This window comes from Callospermophilus lateralis, chromosome 10 (genome assembly GCF_048772815.1).
Source record: "Callospermophilus lateralis isolate mCalLat2 chromosome 10, mCalLat2.hap1, whole genome shotgun sequence".
In the NCBI taxonomy this organism is placed as follows: Eukaryota; Metazoa; Chordata; class Mammalia; order Rodentia; family Sciuridae; genus Callospermophilus; species Callospermophilus lateralis.
The window spans coordinates 36,857,783-36,879,822 of NC_135314.1; the positions used below are offsets into that span (position 1 = coordinate 36,857,783).

The following is a 22,040-nucleotide window of genomic DNA, read 5'->3' on the forward strand; positions in this document are numbered from 1 at the left end:
TATTACATTGACTTTCTATATGAAGCCCTGAAAGCAGTTGAAAAGAGGAGAGAATTTTGTCTTTAAATTCCTTACATTATCAATAACTGCCAACTTCTTAATCCTAATCTTTCCCTAATAGTGTCATAATGATAATTTTTATTTTAAAATTTTAGTTAGATCCTGAGGGCCACATCAAATTGAATCCTCAAATTTAAAAATTTTAGCCCAATTTCAGTAACTGTGGTATCAACATAAATAATACCAATATAAATTTTATTTTGTCCTAAATTTTTAAAAGGATTGAAACAAAACTAAATTTGAACAATAACAAAAAATGGCTTGCACAATGCTATTGAAAATATTACATATAGTTTTTTTCAATTTGCAATGATGAGTGGCATGATCAGAAATAGACAGGGCTTTGTGATATGTCTAGTATCTTTCTAGATATTATTCCTTCAAACTCCAGGAAAAAAAAATCACTTAAAAATAACTTTGAAATTGCCACTGGCACAAAGAAAATAAATCACTGGCATGTACAGATCTCATGGTTAAATGTATTTTATCCCAGTATAAGTAGTTGTATTAAAACTCTGGTTTGATTTATCAAAGTTGGATGGACTAAAAAGAGGAGTGTACTATAGGTAAACTTTCCATCTAACTGAAAGTTTGTGCAAACTTTCTTCTTAGTCAACTTGTAAGGAGTCTTTGGGAGAAATCAAAGTAATGAAATACTCTTTCTTTAGTGTGCTCACCCCCTGACCCCCCGCCCCAAAAATCTCCCTTTCCAAGTTATATATATCACTCAAAACTAGTGAGCTAGCATGGAATTAAATCTTCACTGAGATTTAATGCAAAAACAATACTGCATTGGTTTGGCTGTGGTATAGCTACTTTTGTTGAAAGGAGAAAATACTGAACGCTTGAGGTAACCTAGAAAGCACAGACAGGAACATATCACACACATTTGAAAGATAAGCATTTAAACATTTTTTGCCAGTGCTTCTCTGAGATCAAGTTCTTTAAACAGAACTCAACAATTGTTACAATATTAAAAAAAAATACATCTCCCCAAAATAGCCCATCAATGCTAAACCAAACTTTCTGTATTTCTACAAAAATAGATGCACATAGAACTGCAAAATTGTATTCCTGAAAGAATGAACATTTTCATTTGTGGTTCATCTTTTCCTGACAAGGTGGCCAGTTGGAAAAAAAGAATGACACAAAAACTATCCCAAGTACTGGTAAAAGCAAGAAAGTAAGGAAGAGTTGCACAGTTGACAAAGGCTCAGATGAGGGAAAAATTAAAACTGCTTTTCTTCAATGACTAGGACCCACTCTGCTTTCTCCAGAAAAGGTTCAAAACCAAAGTAAACTGCCTGCCACTTCCGCTTCTCCTTCCACGTTTCTTGTGTCCCATTGCGGAATGGAAAATCCCAATGGCTTCTTTCTCCAGTGGGCCTTTGGATTCAGGCTGCAGCCTGACTTGCTAACACTGGATGCTTCAGTACCAGGGTGATTCCTTGCTCTTGTCTTGATGCTGCAGACCTAGAAAAGAAGAATGTGGATATGAATACTCACTGTACTCAAAAATGTGCACAACCTGCAATGCACTGGATATAAAAGCCAAAAAGAATACAGGCAGCTATGAGAAATGACCTCAGGACAACCTAGTCTCTAAGAAAATCCTGGGCTTCTATCACAATTTTCAAAAGGCGTACCAACACAATATGTGACAAAAATTCTATGTAAGTGTCATTTTGTCATATAAGTGTCATATTACTGTACAGTAATATATATTATATTATAAAATATATAGACAGATATATTAGCTATAGTTTTTTATTCTCCTGGTATTGAGTAAATAATATATCCAAAAACATAAACAATAATTTTATTTGTAATTTCAAAAGGAACTGATATTTTGAAGAAAAAAATGATAGCCAAACTTTGGGGTATATTTAGCAAAATTTTAATAGTTTAGTCACTATCCCAAAATGATACTTCAGGACTAAAATGATAAACAAATTATATTGTTTTGAAATATATTCCACAATGAAATTAGTATAAATTATAGCTAAAAGCCAGATTTATATGAATTTATACTAAAAGCAATGGCACAGATTTTGTAATCCCAGCAACTCGGGAGGCTGAGGTAGGAGGATCTCAAGTTCAAAGTCAGCCTCAGCAACTTAATAAGGCTCTTAGCAACTCAACCAGATCCTCTCTCTAAATAAAAATTACAAAAAAAGGACTGGGAATGTAGCTCAGTGTTTAAGTACCCTAGATTTAATTCCTAGTCTCAAAATAAATGTTATGGCTAAAATGGAGTTTAAAATTGCCAGTGAAAAACAAAAAACAGTATCCAAAGGAAGATATGAGAACATAGATTCAACTCAACTTATAGCTCAAATTAGAAAGTTTATCAAAGAATAAAAATAGAAAATATGACTCTGTTGTAAGTTTAATGCAGTTGACTGATATCTGATAGGAGCAATTAGCATAGCATCCCTAGCTTATATCTACTTGAAGTCATTTAGATTTTGTTTTGCGTTTTTCTTTCCAGCTTTATTGAAGTATAATTGACAAGTATAGATGTATATATTTAAGGCATGCATGTAGCACAAGGCTTTGATGTACATATATACTGTGAAATAACTACCACAGTCAAATTAGTTAACATATCCATCACCTCTTTCAATTCCCCTTATTTTTGTATCTAAAGCATATTGTATGGAAGAGTGAATATCCCAAACATACTCTTAAGTCCTTTAACGTCAAATATCAAAATATAAATGGAAGCCTTAGAAACAAGTGGGGAGGAATGGGATTTGACTGCAGATATGTGGGTGTGAGGGTCTCAGGATATTCTCCTGACTCTTAACATAAAACTGTTATAAATCTGGGTGGACATCAAAAATTAAAGAGTTAAATGACCCAGTATAGTTTTAAGGGTTTATTTTTACTAAAATATTTATTCTTTATTTTTTTGTATTTATTTTAATTAGTTATACATGACAGTAAAACACATTTATGCACTTTGATATATCATACATAGATGGGATATAATTTCTCATTTTTCTGAGTGTACATGTTGCAGAATCATATTGTTCATGTTGTCACATATATACACACAGTAATAATGTCTGTTTCATCTACTATCTTTCCTAGCCCTACATCTCCTCCCCTTCCCTCTCATCACTTCCCTCTACCTAATCTAAGGTAACGCTATTCTTCCCTAGTGTCCCCACCTTATTGTGAATTAGCATCCACATATTAGAGAAAACAGTCGGCCTTCAGTTTTGTGGGATTGGCTTATTTTGCTTAGCATGATATTCTCCAAATTACTCTGGTTTCTCTTCAGATCGTATAAATCTTTCACCTTTTACTAAAATATTCCTTGTATCTCAGTTTATAGAAGAATTTTATCAAATAAGTCAAAACCAGACACAATTAGTCATTGAATGCAAGCCTTCAGATGTCAGACAAAATGGAACAGCAAAGATGAGATCAAGAGACAACACAGAGAATTTCAAGTCTGTCTATATTCTATTTCGAATTAGTGCACTGGGAAAAGAAAAGGCAACACATTCCAAATGCAAAATAGAAAAAGAAAGAAAAAGATACTGTTTTTATTTTTTTTTCCCTGAGGCATACTGGCATTATGTTTAGATGCATAATCAATACTTTTCTTTTCCAATTTCAAAAGGAGAGAGAGGGGATGAAAGAAGAAGGGAGAAGAAGAAGAAATAAAAGGATCTGGGTTGTATCAAGTCACTCGAAGTTTGCTTTACTCATTTTCAAATGATTCTGTGGTTAGAATAATTTGCAACCTGACATAGTCTCCGTTGGGTGACTCTTATAATCTAAACCACCTTTACTGACAATCTGCTGACTACATAAATATTTTTTTCATTATTAAAACGTCTCATCTTCTGTATGACTCAGTGTTTCCACACTTGAAGACTGCATCAATCTATAGGATGTCAGCACTGCAAGTCATGAATATTATTGTAATCATCAAGTGGTTTGACCATCTTTTTTTCTTTTTAAATAAAGGCTATCCCTGGTTTGCTTTGCAAAGACATATGACTCCTTCAAAATTGCATTAGTTTTTTTTGCCATACACAAGTATTGGATTACTTAAGATAGCCCCGAATTTTCCAACCAGAATAACAGAAGGCATCCTTCTCATTATAAATTCATCTCTTTGGTTTTTGTTTCCACATCTCTGCAATACTGCAATGTAAACCTTTAATAATCAATTCATCTGTGGCCCCAAAGCTACTAGGAGTTCCGTTTCTTTTGTGGTGAGATATAAATCAAAACTTTGCTTTAATTACCAGGAATTCATATCTTAATTTCAAAACAGGCATGAGTAATGCACAAGAAAATGAGCAACCTCAAACAAAAGATCCTTCTAAGTTGCAACAGATAAGCAGGGTTTATAATTTTTCTAGTTAAAAGACAATCACAAAGGGTAGGTCAAGATATTCAATGGTTAGCAAGTACATTTAGCATTCCTGAGAAAGGAGGGGACAAAACTGTTAAACCATGATCTTTGTGTGGTCCATATATATTTGGGATTTCCCCAAATGTTCTTGCCACAACAGAAGCCACTCTTCCACCAGTTTTGCTCCTATTTAGGATTTTGCTGCCTCTTTACTTCTTAACTCAAGCCTCCATGGAATGAGTTCACACCACTTCCTGAGATTACTAGCTACTTGAAATCAACTATGCTTACTTTCTTTTATGGTAATTCAGTTTTAATTTTATTGTTTTAGCCTGTGAGATATCTAGAAGAGAAAATAAACAACATAAAAATGATGTTAGCGGACAATTTCTTAGGGCCTGAATATGCCTGGTGCTTTGTACTAATTGCTTTACATGAAATGTGTCTTTCAATGTTCCCAACCATGCTGGAATAATATTCACTTTGTCTATGAGAATTTTGAAACTAAGAGAAGTTATGCAACTATTAGGTGGGAAGGGAGAATTTTAAAAGAGGTGTTTGATGTCAGTGTCAGCAACCCTAATCACAACATATACGCTCACCCATATGTATATGTTGGCTGTGGGCTGTGGCATTGCCCTAATCCTCTCTACTCTCCAAATAAGAAACTTCTCCAGAATCAATTCAAGGAAAAGTCAGTCTGTTTTTTGTTGTTGTTGCTGTTTTCTTTTTTTTTTTTTCATTTCTTTTGCACTGTTTAGAAACACACTCATTTAGTAGAATTGATATAGGAATTAACAAAATAGGTTCCAGTGATTTTGCAACAGCTAAACATGTGACTTTTTTTTCCCCAAGATGCAATAAACGATACACAGTAATGCATTATGCTTCAGATAAAGGTCTCTTCAGTGATATAATGGGGTATGCCATATCAACGGATGTGTTTTTCTATGTGTTTTTCCTTTAACGTGACCACTCTTCCCACTACCACCACCAGACTTCATCATTGTGAATTTTTAAAACATAGAGTGGTCATTATTTGACTCCTGAGGTATTTGTCAGAAATAAACCAGGGAAACAAAGACATCAAATTGTTGGCTTCAGAGCCTGAGTCTGAAGTTCAGTTTACAGAAAAGCCTGAGAGAAAATGAAAGCTCATAGATGCACGTCCTCACTTCAACTCTAATACCACCAGCACTGCCACCTGACCAACAGAGAAGGAACAGAAGAAAAAAGTAAACACAAGAAAAGATACTTGGGAAAATTAGGGACAAGAGAGAAGAAATCTTGGTCAAAGAAGAGGTTCAAAATTTGATTTCCTTTCAAAATTTAGAAAATATGAGTCAGTCTGTTCATGCTGCTAAAACAAATCACTATACATAAACTCAGTAGCTTATAAACAACAGAAATTTATTCATCATAACTCTGGAGTCTGGGAAATCTAAGATCTGAGGCACCTAGAGACACAACATCTGGTAGAGGACTCTCCGAACTCTTCAAAGAAGGCATTTTCTCAGTGTGTCCTCAATAATGTAGAAAGGGTTTGGAGTTTCTCAGAGGCCTCTTTATAAGGACACTGATCCCATTTCTGAGAGCTGTTTCCCAGAAGCCCACTCACCTCCCAAAGGTCTAATACCATAGCCATAAGGGACAGAATATTAACGTGAATTTAGGAGGAGACACAAATATCTAGATTATAAAACTGATGACAAATAACAAGTCACTGTTATTGGGAACAGGAAAAATCATAAGCTCATTATGATTTTAGGAGGGTGCATCTTCATAGATTTGCAAAAGGCTATAGGAATAAGGATAGAGAATAGCAACAAGTTTTGTCTAAGTATGAAAAGCTTGGAAACTTCCTGCTGTTCAGTTTCCAACTCCTAGAGTTTTGTGAATGCATCCTAAAGTTTTCACGTACCCCAAAGCAAGAAGGGTACAGAAACTGGCGCAGAGGGAATGATGGTGGGCTTGTCAATGGTTTCCATAAGTACCCTAAAGCATAAGAAAGGGCTCAGACCACATCAAACGAGCATTTTGAAGGGATCACAAACACAAAGAAACTGAACTCACCACCAAGTTTAATAGGGGGAGACACAGTACAGAGAGTGCACAGAGAATCAGAGGAAGGACTTCAGGAGGTAGATCAAGAAACAGGATCAGAATAGAAATGAAATGATCACACCCAGAAGTAAACAGCAACCTATTAGTTGACAAGTTTTTCAATCTAATAACTTCCTAGAAATACAGGGGCAACCACAGGGAAAGTGCAAAGAAATAATTTGAGAAGAGGTTTCAGCTGTAAATGGGAGTTGTTTTTGAATGGAGAGCAATGGAGATATCACCAGATTGGACGAATAATAATCAGAATAAATGAAGCGAAGTTTTCTGCAATTACATAGAAACAATCAATTAGGTAACTGAAAAAATTGCACCTCTGCACAGCTGGGTTGTAGGGACTATCTTGATTGTCAGAGTCACATTCCACTAGAGAAACATGTTCTACTTCTAAGGAAGCATAATCACTTGACAACACACTTGACCACAGCTCTTTACGTTGAATGTGCTTCCAATTATTTTTATTGCTGGAGATAAAAGAAGTAACCATAAAATGGGAAACACACTGTTGATAAAAATAGAAGAGAAATAGGAACATAAACTCTGGGAGTGTGGATAGAACATTCCATGACCTAAAAGTGAAAAAAGCATTTAAATGAATAAATATCAACTTTCAGGTTGTAGATATTACAAGTCTATATGTCACTTAGAAAAGAATGCTTGCCATTAGAATGATAAGATGGTAATTCTTTTCCTGTATTTTAGCAAAATGAATCCCCTACTTTACCTATGCTTTAGGAAAGGTAAGTCATACTTAGTACAAACTTAAATAAATACAATACTGTGTTGTAAACTGCATTAAGATAGCCAGCCTTCACCAGCAACCTGATAGCTCATATTGACACAGTGACAAATGATCACAAAGACATGCAAGAAACAGTCATGATATTTTCTATAACTTTATTAAATTATCTTTGTAAATGATCCTATAACTGCATTTGTGTCTGAGCCTGAGGACAATCAATTTAAGTTCAAACTAAGAATTTCTAATTAAGACCTATGTTAGCATAGCACCCTACTATAAATGTACAGGCAAAAAATATAGAAAAAAAAAGTTGTCCACTTTGGCAACTATGATTTTATTGTAGGTGACTGTCAAAACAGATCAGGTTCACCCACCATGGAAATATTCTTTAAATGTTTTTAAAACATCTTTGTTTTTTGAATCTTAAAACATCATAAAATTCTAGTTTAAAAATTCAATATAAATAGTATTTAAAAAATTCAATATAAATAGTATTTATTTAAAAACTCTATATAATATCCCCTTGTCATCAGACAACATGCTGAGTATATTTTGGATCTATGTACACACGCCACCATTTATACTGTGCTGCAGCTTACTTCACCAGCAATATTATCTTGGAAAACCATCATTTCAGTATGCACAGCTCACCCTATCCTTCTGAAAGGAGTCACAGTATTTACTCCACATTATGTCATTACTCAATTTTCCATAGCAATACATCATTTGAATACACCCATATACACATATACAGGTGTGTATCTATATACAGGTGTGTGTGTATGTGTATATATATATACACATACACACACATTTATCACTTATGTGAATATTTTAGTAGTTATAAATTCTGTAGAATATATTTGTATCATTGCTGAATCCAAGCATACATACTTGTTTATTGGTTCTTCTTAGTTATACATAACATTAGTATTCTTAGTTATACAAAACATTAGTATTCTTAGTTATACATAACATTAGTATTCATTTTAACACAATTATAAAGGCATGGAATATAATTTGCTCTAATTCAGTCCCCAGTACTTCCTCTTTCTCTCTCCTCCTTCCCTTCTGTTCCCCTTCCTAAACTCTACTGATCTGTTATTAATTTATAGTTCTTTTTATTAGTGTCCTGTGAATGTATATGATGGTAAGATTCACTGTGATATATTCATATAGGTACATAGGAAAGTTAGGTTATATTCATTCCATTGTGTCTCTATCCCATCCTTCCTCCCTTCCCTTCAGTACCCTGATCTACTCCACTGATCTTTCTTCTATATACCCCATCCACCATTTTGGATTAGGTTCTGCATATTAGAGAAAACATTCGACCTTTTAATCTATATATTTGTAAATGATCCTACAACTGCATTTGTGTCTGAGCCTGAGGGCAATCAGTTTAAGTACAAGCTCAATGTGTGTTTGTATCTATATTTCTACTTTTTTGCTACTACTTATGATTTATATAAAATATCTAATTGTTTCCACTTGGATTTCCTTCACAATTAGTCAAGATAAGACATTATGTGTTTCTTCCTTGTACTTTATCTTTGGCCAATTTTGGGGGCTTTTTAAAAAGCAATTTGTTCACTGGCTTCTAAGTGTTTTTTTTTTTTTTTTTTTGTATATTAGGTATGTGAAATTTTTTTTCTCATGTATTACAAATATTTTTGCCTTTTTAATAGTCTGTCTTCATATTTAATATGTAAATGATGGACAATAATTCCTTTTAAGGTCATCAAAAATAAGATGTTTTCCTCTTGGACCAGATCAAAGATAAAATTTATTAGACATTTTAATAATGACTTTCTTATGACTATAACTCTTGCACACCAAAATATTAATAAAAGACTCTCAGTTGTGATTGCATAACTTTCTAGCAGAAAGACATTTTTCTATCTATAGAGAGATTTTCTCGAGGCACATTTAAAATCCAATAAATATCTCCACGTAGTAGTACTGTCAGAAACAATCAGGTGAAAACTGTCTGAACTTGTCAAAATGTCTTTAAACTCAAATTCAAAAGAGGAGTAGAAATGTAAACCCCAGCAAACTTGATGTTACCAGTAGGCCATAATTTACAGTGTCATTGTAAGCGGGGCACCTGCATACCTGAGGCAAGCATTACAGGTGACAAGCCCTTCACTGCCCAGGTGTTTTCCACTAGCTCTTCTTTTCCTAGGTCTAGACAGCAAGCCTCTGCCATCTGTCTCCCCTCTCAGAACCTTCCTTCCTTCAAACCATGAGCCCTTCTCAGCACAAAATCTCTAGCCTTCGCCTTTAAGTATCAGCTGCTTCCTCAGACTGGCCCATGTTAAAATGTGCAGCTGGAAGATAAACTAGTGAGTATTTAAGGCATCATGATATGGAGTTACCAATCTGAAGAAGTCACTTGAAAACTGAACTTGTGGACAAACATAAAATATAAATCACAGAGTGAGGTGATTTTTGATCATTGTGGCAATTTACCAGGTTCAAATTTGATTGATAACCTCTTAGGTGATAGAGTCTGAGGATCATGAGACACAATATGGAATGCAACTATTTACCAATTCAGTGACCTTAACTTCAAAAGCAGATACAAAGAAACTTTGAAGACAAAGAATGAAGAAAGAAGAGAATAGGAAAGAGTGAAATAGAATACTCTTTGTAATTTCTTCTACAGACTTTCTCCCAGAACGGAGAGGCGCAAGACAAAAAAAAAAAAAAAAAAAAAGTTTGGATCACTTATTGTAACTGAAACCACAAGTTATAATACTCTCAAGAGATTCTAACTATTCAGACATCTGTTGGATAACAAATGCAGCCAAACATGCATCTTTAAAGAGGTTTCTAGGTTATGCAGTGACAGCTTTACGATTCAGAAAATAGATAATCCAACCAGAGGAAAAGCTAATCGGGATACACAAAAATATCATTAGGGATACAATAACCACACAGGAAACACAGTATCTAGGAGTATCAAATATTTTAAAACTTCACAATTTTAAAAATTACTTCAGAACTGCTGGAATACAAACATCTTTTAAATGTGCATTTGGTTTAAATAATCACTTTCTCTAATCCCAGTGACTCAGGAAGCTAAGGCAGGAGAATCACAAGTTCGAGACTAGCCTTGGCAATCTAGAAAGACCATGCCTTAAAATTTAAAAAATGCAAAGGACTGGAGATGTAGCTCCGGGGAGAGGGCCCTGAGTTCAATCCCCATTATCAATAAAAGGAAAAAAAAATCTCTTTATTAAAGCAAAGTTTATTGTAAAAAAATTCAGTAAGAATGAGATATGTTTTATATCTCAATTCCTGCTCTGACATGGTTAAATTTTTTTTTCTCATTTCTGTGTGACATGAACACAAGATTACTCTCTGACAATTTCCAGAAGAGTTTGTTCAATCCTAGCAAACATGAATCGGACTTCAATGATTATGAATAAGCTAAGCATCACCTGATATAGCACGAGCAAAGCCAGCATGAAAATAAGCATTAGAACACATGCCTGTGGTCAAACAAAATTTATGAATTTAATTCTCCAGTATATCAAGCTGGATCCAATGGCATATTTTGCCTCTCATCAGTCTTTGCAAGACCTTTCTTTCTTTTTTTTTTTGGTCATCTTGCCAAGGAATTTGGAACATGTTGGCTACAGACAACTGTTTGTGAAACCTTATATTGTTGATAACTAGAATAATAAGAGAAATGTTAGGTGGCCTGAAAGGGAATAAAGAATATCTGTAAGTTTTTCAGGCCATGTGGAATTCTTGTATGTAATCTTTGCAGCCTATTTGAAAACTGATGCAAAATTGGGAACAAATTCTGAAACGGAGCTCTTCATTCAAGCTGTTCTTTTTGAAGATTCTCTATATGAGATGGGAAAAAATAGTAGAGAACTAGTGAAAAGATGATTTGCTGGTACAGAAAGACCCTGACCCCTGAAAACAGACATTCCAATGGTTTGTGTGGTTTTCCACCTTTAAGGGTCATACCAAAACTATCTAAGAGCGTTTTAAACCTCTACAGCTGCCCCTCGCCACACACAAAGAATCAGTTTCTTTTAGGAAGCCATGGTATCATTTTAAAAGGCCCCAACTTCCCATATAGCTAGAGAATGACAACTCCTTTAAGAAATCTGTCAAGAAGGTTCTAAACATAATCAAATGATAAGATGAAAATGCTAATTACCCAATTCACCAATAAATATTTTATATACATTTTTATATATTATACTGTGTCCCATAAGTTTATATAACTACTTAATAAAAATAAATTTTAAAGAAAACAGTTAAAAGATAATAGTATTGCTTAATTTCACTGTTTTTGAGAAAGTAATTAAGAAAGCAAGAGATTCTATCCAATTTACACAGCAACTGATATAGTAAACATGTTTTGAATCTCATTCACATTAGCATTAATCAAAATTAATGCAAAAATAGAGGATGCACTAAATCTTTCACAACTTTGAAAAATTAACAGGTATTAATGGAGTCTTGTGGAGTCTAATTTCTAGTCTGACTTTCTTTTCTGCACCTAAAATTTCTTTCTGATCCATCTGAGTGAAAGGATGAATGCCTTGACAATACATAGGCACAATGGGATGGTGTTGGTTTTTTTTTTTTTTTAATTCCCCTCTCCTTCCATGTGACAGAGTGCTCTAAAAAGAGAGAGATATGTTCAAAAATGTCTTGGAAATACATAAAATGGTAATTGTTATCATATATATGTATATATGTATGTATGTATGTATACATGTTTTATTTTTCATTCTTGACCACACTTTACCATTATGTGCCTAACCAGTATTAAAAAAAAAAAAAAAAAAAAAGCATTCACTGTGTGGCCAACCAGTGAATCCCACTACTGAGAAATTTGGCTTCAACAAATATCACAACTTATAGTCAAGAACAGAAACTAAGTTAGATGCAATCAAAACACAAAACAGGTATTTAAAGCTTGCATATAAATTATTCCTGATGCTTCACACCTCCAAGTGTAATTTTCTTTTTTTCTGTTTAAAATGCACCATATTTATCAAAAATCACAAGAACTTTCATTTGTTTTACTTGTCAACATCTGGAAAACACAACCATGTGTATGGGTTTATTGCAATCTTTTAGCTGGGTTATGTCAGAAAGTATAATTTCTGTTTTGAATCCAGGGAAAAGGAGGAGCTAAGAGGGTTATGAGACTTGCTCAACATGATACAGCTATGAAGTGGTGATACGGGTCCCAGAATCTTTTTGCTTTTTTTTCCTGTGCATATATCTGTACACACATTGCTACATCTCTGTAAAAACTAAAAATCCCTGCGTTGACCATTATTTTTAAGATTCACTAAGTGATTCGGGAGAAATTAATCTCTTTCTCTTTTTTATTCCTCCTTGTTCACCTCTTTCTTGGAGACTAAGGAGGGTATAGAGCTCAGTGGTAAAGTGCTTGTCAGTCATGCATGAGGCCCTGCTCAGATTCAAAAAAAAAAAAAAAAAAAAAAATATATATATATATATATATATATATATATATGTACTTATATATTTTTTTCCTTCTTTCTGGACTCCCCTTCTTTCATTCTCCTCAAACTTTATTAGTGAGCCCAATATTGCAGCCCCAAAAGTAAACATGATTTGACAAACTACTTTTCTCTGCTTTCATTAAATTACGTGTACGTGAACACATCACACAGACCAACACATTCTGGATTTTTTTAAAAAAAGAAAGGAGATATATATGTATGTATGTGTGTGTGTATATATATATATGTATATACACACACACATATATATGTATATATATATATAAAAGCAGGAAAGCATATATATATATGCTTAAGGAAAGCATATATATACACAAATATATGTATATGTATATATATAATATATGTATATATGTTCTTATACATATACATACATATGTATACATATGCATACATATATGTATATATATATATATATGTTTTCCTGCAATTTTTTCCAGTCAGCAATTCCACATGGAACATAATTCACTTATAGATTCTCCTCTTGGTGACAGTCACTGAATTCTAGTCTTATCTAGTCTTATTATGAACATTATTACTAAACATTTTTTATTCAAACATCCTTAAATGCTCAAGTTTATGTGTAGAAGACTCAGGGATTAAAATGTGGAGCCAAAGCTTATGAGTACTTTTGATGTTAATTCATTTTCCAGGCTACTTTTTTAAAGGTTACAACTCTTTAATTTCCTACCAACAATATATGTGGAAAATAGAATTTTCCCTTAACCAAGATATCTTATGCAAGGATTCAAATTTATATACTCACAATTATTTGCATTACTTTGCAAATTCATCCTAAAACATTCATAATGCTCTCAGAAGGCTCCTGAACTTGTCCTATCAAGCAAGAGAAGGATCTCTGAGGCAAATTCCCATGGATTGGGCATCATGACATTATCGCACTATTCTATGGCGAGAGGCCCAGGGAAGAGCACAGGCATGATGTCTACATGGCTCTGGGAGAACAGGGGAATTTCATTAAAGTCCAACAAAATCCAGCCATGGATACTTGAAACCGACAGCAGGGCTCTGGAATGCATTTCTCCCCTCTGATTCACCACCCAGTTGCTTTTCATGCACATCTCACTATCTGGCTGGGATCTCCTGGCATTTTGCATGCTTCTCAAACATGGTTTCCATTACTCTTCTGGTCATGAAATTGTCATTCTGGATATGTGCCCTAGTCAACTAACACCATTCAAGAGTGTGTAAATATTTTATCATATGTGTGATAGATTTTTTTTTCCCTCAACGAAAATAGGTTTATGATATATAGGCAAGGGGAGCTTTGTAGAAAGGGTGAAGCAATCAGTTGTTGATTACCACACAACCCCTACTGTTACCAAAACACACACACCCAAAAATCTTAATGATTACAAAGGTCCAAAGAAAGTATTTAAGTATTTCCATTAGTTCACAAATGTCTGCCATATATATATATATATATATATATATAGATAGATAGATAGATAGATAGATATATATTTTTTTTAATCTGTGACTATTGCTTTGTGACAGTTTAATTTTCCTTACTGAAATAGCACATTCAATGTAGGTATTCAAAATTCTGTAACTCTTTACTGAACAGCATTACTGCCATTGAGAAATACTGTCTAACACTGGATTCTGTATGGATACGCTGCTTAATTTTTCTATCTGCTGAAATCAAATATTCAGAAATAACTTCTGAATATACAATAAATAAGATTTCATGATTTTCTAATCACTGACAAAAGTTAATAATATTGTCAAGAGTAAGAATAGATGTTTGTTTACAATTCAGCCACCTTTTACAAATGTATTAGCCATGGGGGTCTAATACATGTTCCATAGGAAGAGGTGAAGTGAAAAGGAGAAATTATTTTAATGAAGCATCTACATAATATTTGTTACTTTGATGCCTTCTCTTCCCTAGAGTTAAAAGTATCATAGGGCCATGATATTTTACTACTACCTAGAGTATCCTCTAAATTATTATTGTGGATCTCTGATAATTCCTCTCCATACTTACTACATCTCTCTTTCATGATAAAGCTTGGAATTGGAGCATAGTGATATTAATGAATATTCAAGCATCTTAAGTAACTCATGATTTTCTTTAGTCCTTCCTTATAAATGAAAATGTTTAAAAAGAGAAACTATCTCCCAGCAGTGATTGGATATGAAGCTACATAACTTTAAACCTTTTAATATTCCAATCAAATTTCAAAATTAGTAATATTTTTAAAAGCTTTTGGAAGAGTTTAGCAAGGTAATTTTGAGAACTTTCAATGACAGTCTTTTTGATCCGGGTTTGTTAGCATCAGACCAGCTACAAAAAAAGCATGGCTCTCAGGATATTATCTAGAGATAACAATTCACAGGGTGGATGAAAAAGCAATGTCAAACTAGACATCTACTGGTCTTTTATGCAGAGAAACTGTTCTCCATTTACTGCTGTTGTATATCAGCTGTTTCTTGTCCTGCTTTACTGTTTCCTGTGTTTAATAAATCAAATATATTTATGTTTCTACTAATGGATTTCATTGAAAAGCATTCTTATAGCACTGACTACCATGATCTTAACCAGTGAAGAAGTTTAACCTATTACAAACGAAACACTATATGTTCTATAGTAACTTTTAAAAAAACTTTTCTTGAATTTTGCTTTTGTACTGAGTATTGAACCCAGAGCCTCACACATGGTAAGCACATGCTGTATCACTGAGCTATACCCGAGCCCTACTATTTATCTATTTTGAGCAATAATAATTCCCACTTAAATTCCATTATAATTTTGTCATTTGTAAACATTGTCCTACTGATAGATGTTCACATTGCAAGATTCAGAGTAAACCAAGGTTTGTTTTTAAATGTATTTTTCTCCATAAGTTTTCAGAAATCTACTTAATGTGATTTCACTTTAATGATTTTATCAGACACAAAGTGTCCATCAAAAGAAATGAATAGATAAAGACATTCTTCTATTTCTAACTCCCCCAGTGATGCCCAGTATTCCCTATCTAATATCAAAATGTAGGTTCTCCTCATACAATTTTTAGCAGATTTCCTAAAAGAGAAATTCCTTTCATAGGCCAAAGAATTAGGCCCATTGACATTCATTTCTCTTCAGAAATAATCTAGTTCATTCTTCAACATCTGACACAGTACTAGAAATACTTTTCTGAACTTAAGAAAAATTTTATTATCTGAATTTCACAAGTAATTTGTAGATCTGATAACTATTGTAGTTCTGTTTTTCTCTGCCTGACCAAAACCAATTTCCTGTGATACATAATCTTGATTTTACTTGATATTTGAATATATCTTGTCAGTAAGAAATCAACCAGATAATGCTTATTTTCTAGCTAACACCATAGTTTGGGACAGTCTCATATAATGATTCCCTCACTGAACCTACTACTTGGTGGCTAATTATACACATCTATGGCTAATACTCTTAAGGCTTTTGGAAAAGTCAGAATAACATTAGCATGCTCTATTCCTTTTTAGCTCCACATTTCATGATCTATGTTATAATAAAAAATGTTGTTTTGTGTTTTAATTTTAGTTTACCTAAATGTATCTCAAAAAAAGAATATGTGGACCTAAACTGTAATACTGTAATATATATATATGATGTTACATTATTGTGCTATTTATCAAAGTAAGAGAGAATAAATTCATAACAAAATTTTAGCTAAAATAACAGGAGGTCTACAAAGAAAAATAAATCTGTGAATCTACAGATGAATACCATTCTCAAGCCACAAGCAGCTTGTGTTTACAGAGAAGAAGTCACATCACAAAACATGACTCCTTCTACTTTGGGTAAGTTTAAATACAGAGAATGAAGTGGAAGTTATAAATATAGTCAACTTTGTATTTTAGTAAAAAGAAAAGTCATTGACAAAATTCTACTTGAAAAACTAATTCAAACTGGCTAGGAAATGCAAGATTGTATGTCTTACATAAGGTAAATTATGGACAATAACAGGAAATAGGAATGACAGCATTTCAATGAAATGAAGTAAATGGTTATGACCAGTGAAAGAGGATTACTAGATCAGAATTTAATTAATGTCATCACCCAAAAATCTGTGAATAAGAAGATGCATATTCTTGCATTCATATGCATGTCTGATAATATATTAAGACAACCACAAACCCTCCCACACTTAACTCTCTTCTTTCTGATGCACACAGGCTCATTTAGTATCCAGGGGTTGCTTGAAATTAGTCTTCCCTTCACTTTATCATTCTAGATATTATCTCCAGTCCCACCTACCCTGAAACTAAACCACTTCATAGCTGCTTAATGGGAGAGGAAACTTATGAAAGTTGAAAGCAATGGCTTTTACTATGAAGAAAAATTAAGCTAAGTGAGTCCAACAGCTTTTTTCAACTAAGCCCACATGCTAGAATCAGTGCTTCTATGGAGGTCACAGAACCTGGTTTTGAGATTGATAAAGGAAAGGGGAGAAAGAATAATAGAAGATTTGTGATAACAGCATTTTGGCAAAGATATATTTTCCCAATAAGGGCAGATATCATATCAACACACTGATCATCTCAAGGTAACTGTAATACCTGTTCAACAAGAGAGTAATAAGTGAGATAGTGCCACTACAAGGTGAAGGGGAGAAGGCTCCCTGGATACAAATTCTAAGGAGGTGTGCATACACACAACCCTGACAGTAAGGAGGCCTTTACATTTTGTGTGCCAGAGAACTTGACTGAACTCATTGTAGTTCAGTTCTTCAGAAATGATGCAACATTTCACTTAATTCTTATGGAAGAATTTTACTTACCAAACTACAAAGCTCTATGATTATAAAATGCTGTAATTAATTTTTAAAAAATGAAACTTCTAAATTTATAAAGGAAATTTAAATTAATTATAGATATGATAAAAATAAACTTCCAGAAATACAGAAGCATAAAATGAAAAGTGAGAGCCTCTCAATCCCACAAGATATACATTTAAGAGATTTGAAAACATATACATGTACTCATCATGGATGTTCATAGCAGCATTATTCATATTAGTCAAAAATTAGAAACAAAGCAAATGTTCACCAACTAATTCATGGATAAAAAAAATATGGTATATTCATACAATAGATCCACTCATTAAAAAAGGAAAAAAATATGATATATACTACAATATGGATGAAATTGGAAAAGATTGCATTAAGCAAATGGAGACACCTAAGGTTAGATAATGTATGAGCCTATTTATGTACAATGACCAGAATAGAAAAATCCATAGAGGCAGCAAATTGACTAGTGGTTGATAGGATAGGATGGTAGTGGGAAATAAGAAGTGATTCCTAATGAGTACACAGTTTCTTGCTGAGGTTATTGAATGTTCTGGAATTATATTGAAAAGGGTTACACAATATGGTGAATAGACTTAAAGCTACCGAATTGTATTCATTAATTGTGAGGTACATCAACATAATAATTGTTTAAACTTAAAAACAGTGAGTCTGTTTACTTTTTCTTATGTAACTAGAATTTAGAGACTGTTATATGCCAGAGCATTTGTAAATGTTTCACTGAAATGATACATTTAACACTCAAAATGATTGTATATTAGGCATCTTTAATGCATAAGAAACCTGAGGCACTGGGAGGGGTTAAATAATTTGCTCAGAGTCTGCTTACTTTGTTTTGTAAATGACTAAGCTGAGTTTATGAAATCAGGCTGTCTGACTTTAAAACTCAGGTCACGTGCTAACCTACCACCAGTAACTACCATTAACAGTTGGGAGAATATAATTCTAATTTTCACTGAGGAAGTATGCTATAGTTTGGTGTCCCCAAAAGATCATGTGTGGGACAATGCAAGAAGGTTCAGAATAGAAATGATTAGATTATGAGAGCTTTGAACTAATGGAGAGATTAATCCATTGATATGCATTAACTGAATGTTAAGTGCAGGTAGGTAGTGTGTGGCTGGCTAGAAGAGGTACGTCACTGGGCATGTGCCTTTGGGATTTATATTTTATCCATGAAGAGATCTCCCCCCACCTTCCGTCCGTGTGTGTGTGTGTGTGTGTGTGTGTGTGTCTGTATGTGTAAGTGCATGTGTTTCTGTCTCTTCATCCTGCTTTCCAGGTCCTGAGTTACTTTTTTCCAGTCATTCTGCCTTGATGTTTTGCCTCACTTTGGGCCCAGAGATATGAAGGGGGCTGTCTATGGACCAAGGCCACTGAAACCATGAGCCTCAAATAAGCTTTCCCTCCTCTATGTTGTTCTTGTCAGATCTTTTGGCCACAGTGACGACAAAGCTGACTAAAACAGAGTACATCTCATTTAAATTTGGGCTGTGACAGTTTGAGCAGAGCTGAGTAGTGATCCAGCAAAACAAACTATTATCTGGTCCTATACAGAAAAATTTCACACTTGCACTATACTGTACATGTTACTACAAAACCTTCTTTTATCAATTAATGCTATATTATGTTGAACCTTTTAGATTTCCTTATTTTCTTTAAATGGCTGCAAAATAAAAATGTACCCGCAGTTATTAAATCATTTGCAAATGAACAGAAAGTTTATGTTCCCCCCACAAATTCTTACATTGAAATCCTAACCTGCCAAAGTAGTGGTATTAGAATGTGGGACTTTTACGTGTGATCAGGTCATAAGAATGGACCCCTCATGAATGGGAATAGTGCCTTTTAAAAGAGGTCCTAGGGTGCTCATTTGCCCCTACCACCACCATATGAAGTCATAGCAAAACAATGGTCATCTATGAACTAGGAAACAAGTCCCTACTGGACACAGGCTCAGCCACTGTGCTTTGATCTGGGACTCAGCAGTCTCCAAAACTGGGGGGAAATACATCTTGTTTTTAATGCTATATAATGATATTATATAAGTATAGTCACCAAGATTATGTCATTTTGTTGTAGCAGTCTAAAATGAGTAAGACCACTTCTCTATGGAAACATCATGACTAAGAAAAACACCATGTCATTTAACAAACTACCCTAAAAAGTTGAATTAATTTATTTACTTTCTAACATTACCTACATTTTGGTGGTCTAGATATCTAGACTTTGAGAAGTGTTATGACTTTCTCACCTGAATAAAGCTTTCTTCTTTGGCTGTTCAGTAGCCCTCCAACACTGATGCCGAGTCCTGGGCTGCAGAGTCAGGTCAGTGTGATGCAATCACATAGAGGAAACTGTCCCTCACTCTTCTCAGCTACCTTACCCTTTCCAAGCTTGTATCTTTTACATGGAAACTTATGATCTCTTGCAAGTAGTTATAAGAGTGAAAGAAAAGCTACTATCCAGTTGTTGTCCTTCTATAGTGAATACTGTGGTGTGCCTTTTGTGACTGAGGCATTCATTCTCCTCCTGTTGGTAGTTCATGACTTAAGAGTTGATTCTTTGGGAACTGCCTTCAGCTCAATGAAGACAACATTATTATGGCCTTCTACCAGAGGCAGATCACAAGCAAAAACTGGTGAATACAGAAATAGGAAAGGCCGATGTCCTAGGCTCAACGACAGTGATGGAGTGCCATCCAGCTGCAGAGTTCTCTGTGAAGTAAGGTCTGTACTGACCTTCATTCAACAAGCAAGACTTTCTCAGTCCAAGTCTTATCTCATCTCACAAAGGTGATGCGCAAATAACACTCCCCCATAAAATTTCCTGTGGAAAATGGTCCCTTTCTAATTCATGGGATAGTTGACTTTATGTCTGAGTTTAGGTGAAGAAAATGACTATATGTGGCTTAGAGCCTTCCCATTTTGGGCCAACCCCACACAGAGAGCTCCATGAAGTTCCTCCTGCTAGTGCCCTTTGTAGGGTAAACACACAAGATTCATGCCTCAAATTATTTTTTTTTTAGAGAAAAGTCTGAGCATTCATCAGTCTTTTTTCCCAGTAATGGGGTTCTGAACTGTGATAAAGATGTTTATGTTAATCTTCTCTGAGGTTCAGATTTTCCCTGGGATTGCATCTCCCAAAATGTAAATTTAGCTGAAGGTAGTAAAAAGTCCAGTTGTAGCAGTTAACCTAATCTAGGATACAAGTCTACCTCCTGAATGACTATGCCAATAACGCCATTTTCAACTGCTTGATATCTTTGTTTTCTTAGTTGACTCAAAACTCATGGGATAGGGATAGATCATGATCATGACCCCAAGTCCACACTGCCAAAGCGCAACACTACATGCATCGAGTAAGAGAAGTCTTCATTCCTTACTATGAACTATTATGAGTCTTAGTTACCTAATTTTATCTATGCACACAGGGAACTGCTTTTCCAGCACTCCATTAGAGAAGGACGCGTCCAGATTCAAACCTCAGCTTGGACACAGGACAATTCTATTTAGGCAAATGGATTTCCCAAGCCTGGATATACACAGATCCTCTCAAGACTTTTCAGAGAACAAAAAATCCATTCTTGTCCATTTCTAGAAGGTAAGAACAGGGCATTTCATCCTGACAAGACTATTTCAAGTTTGAATTCTGAACAATTAGTGAATCAGACTCACATAAAATACAGCAGTACAAAAGTAGGCAAAAGATGGCAGAATTAGAACACAGAGCAAATTATCAGGGCCACTGTCCATGACAGTGGCTGCTAACCTGGGACTCCAACAATATCTGGCAGCAGGCATCAAACAACTCAAGAGTCATCCTCATTCTTTTAGTGTGTGGCAATAAAAGAAGAGCAGCCTATGACAGCCAGCTCCACAACCTACTCTTGTCTAAGAAGGAGAACCCAGCTCCTTGATAGTTTTTTTAGAGAATAAGCTTGAACCCTGAGAGTGGATGAGAAGCTGAAATGGGTGAGGCAGGGCACTGACCAACACCAAAAAGCTCAGAGACAGGCCTCTGACCAAAATAAGAATGTTCTACTCATGCCAGAGTGAATGCAGCCTGAGGCTGGGTATTTCCCACTCTGGAGAGTTTTTTCTGTCATGAGACAGCACAGGATTAAAGATCCCTCCCACTGTTGAAAAGCTAAAGAATCAAAAAAAAAAAAATCTCTTTGAGCTGGTGGAAAGAAAGTTCTAGTACATCACAAAGTGTTCCAGGGAAGGAAGTTGTGATTGGAGGTGGAGATGGGTGACTCTGGAATGCAGACTCTGGGGATAGAATTGCTAACTTGATTTTTGTTCAATTCTTAAATTTTTAATATTTTTCGTCTGGCGCCTGTGACTTCATGAACTCAGAACTAGTAATACTATTAATATCACACATCT

General features: G+C 34.5%; 1 protein-coding gene across 1 annotated transcript in view; it reads right to left on the reverse strand.

Moving 5' to 3' along the window:
* Positions 1-806: 806 nt before the first annotated feature.
* Positions 807-22,040, reverse strand: part of Vgll3 (vestigial like family member 3) — a 42,967-nt gene continuing 21,733 nt past the window's right edge. The window contains exon 4 of the mRNA XM_076868485.2: positions 807-1,533. Coding sequence (XP_076724600.2) covers positions 1,490-1,533 — 44 coding nt within the window. The 3' untranslated portion in view covers positions 807-1,489. The remainder of the gene's footprint in view (positions 1,534-22,040) is intronic.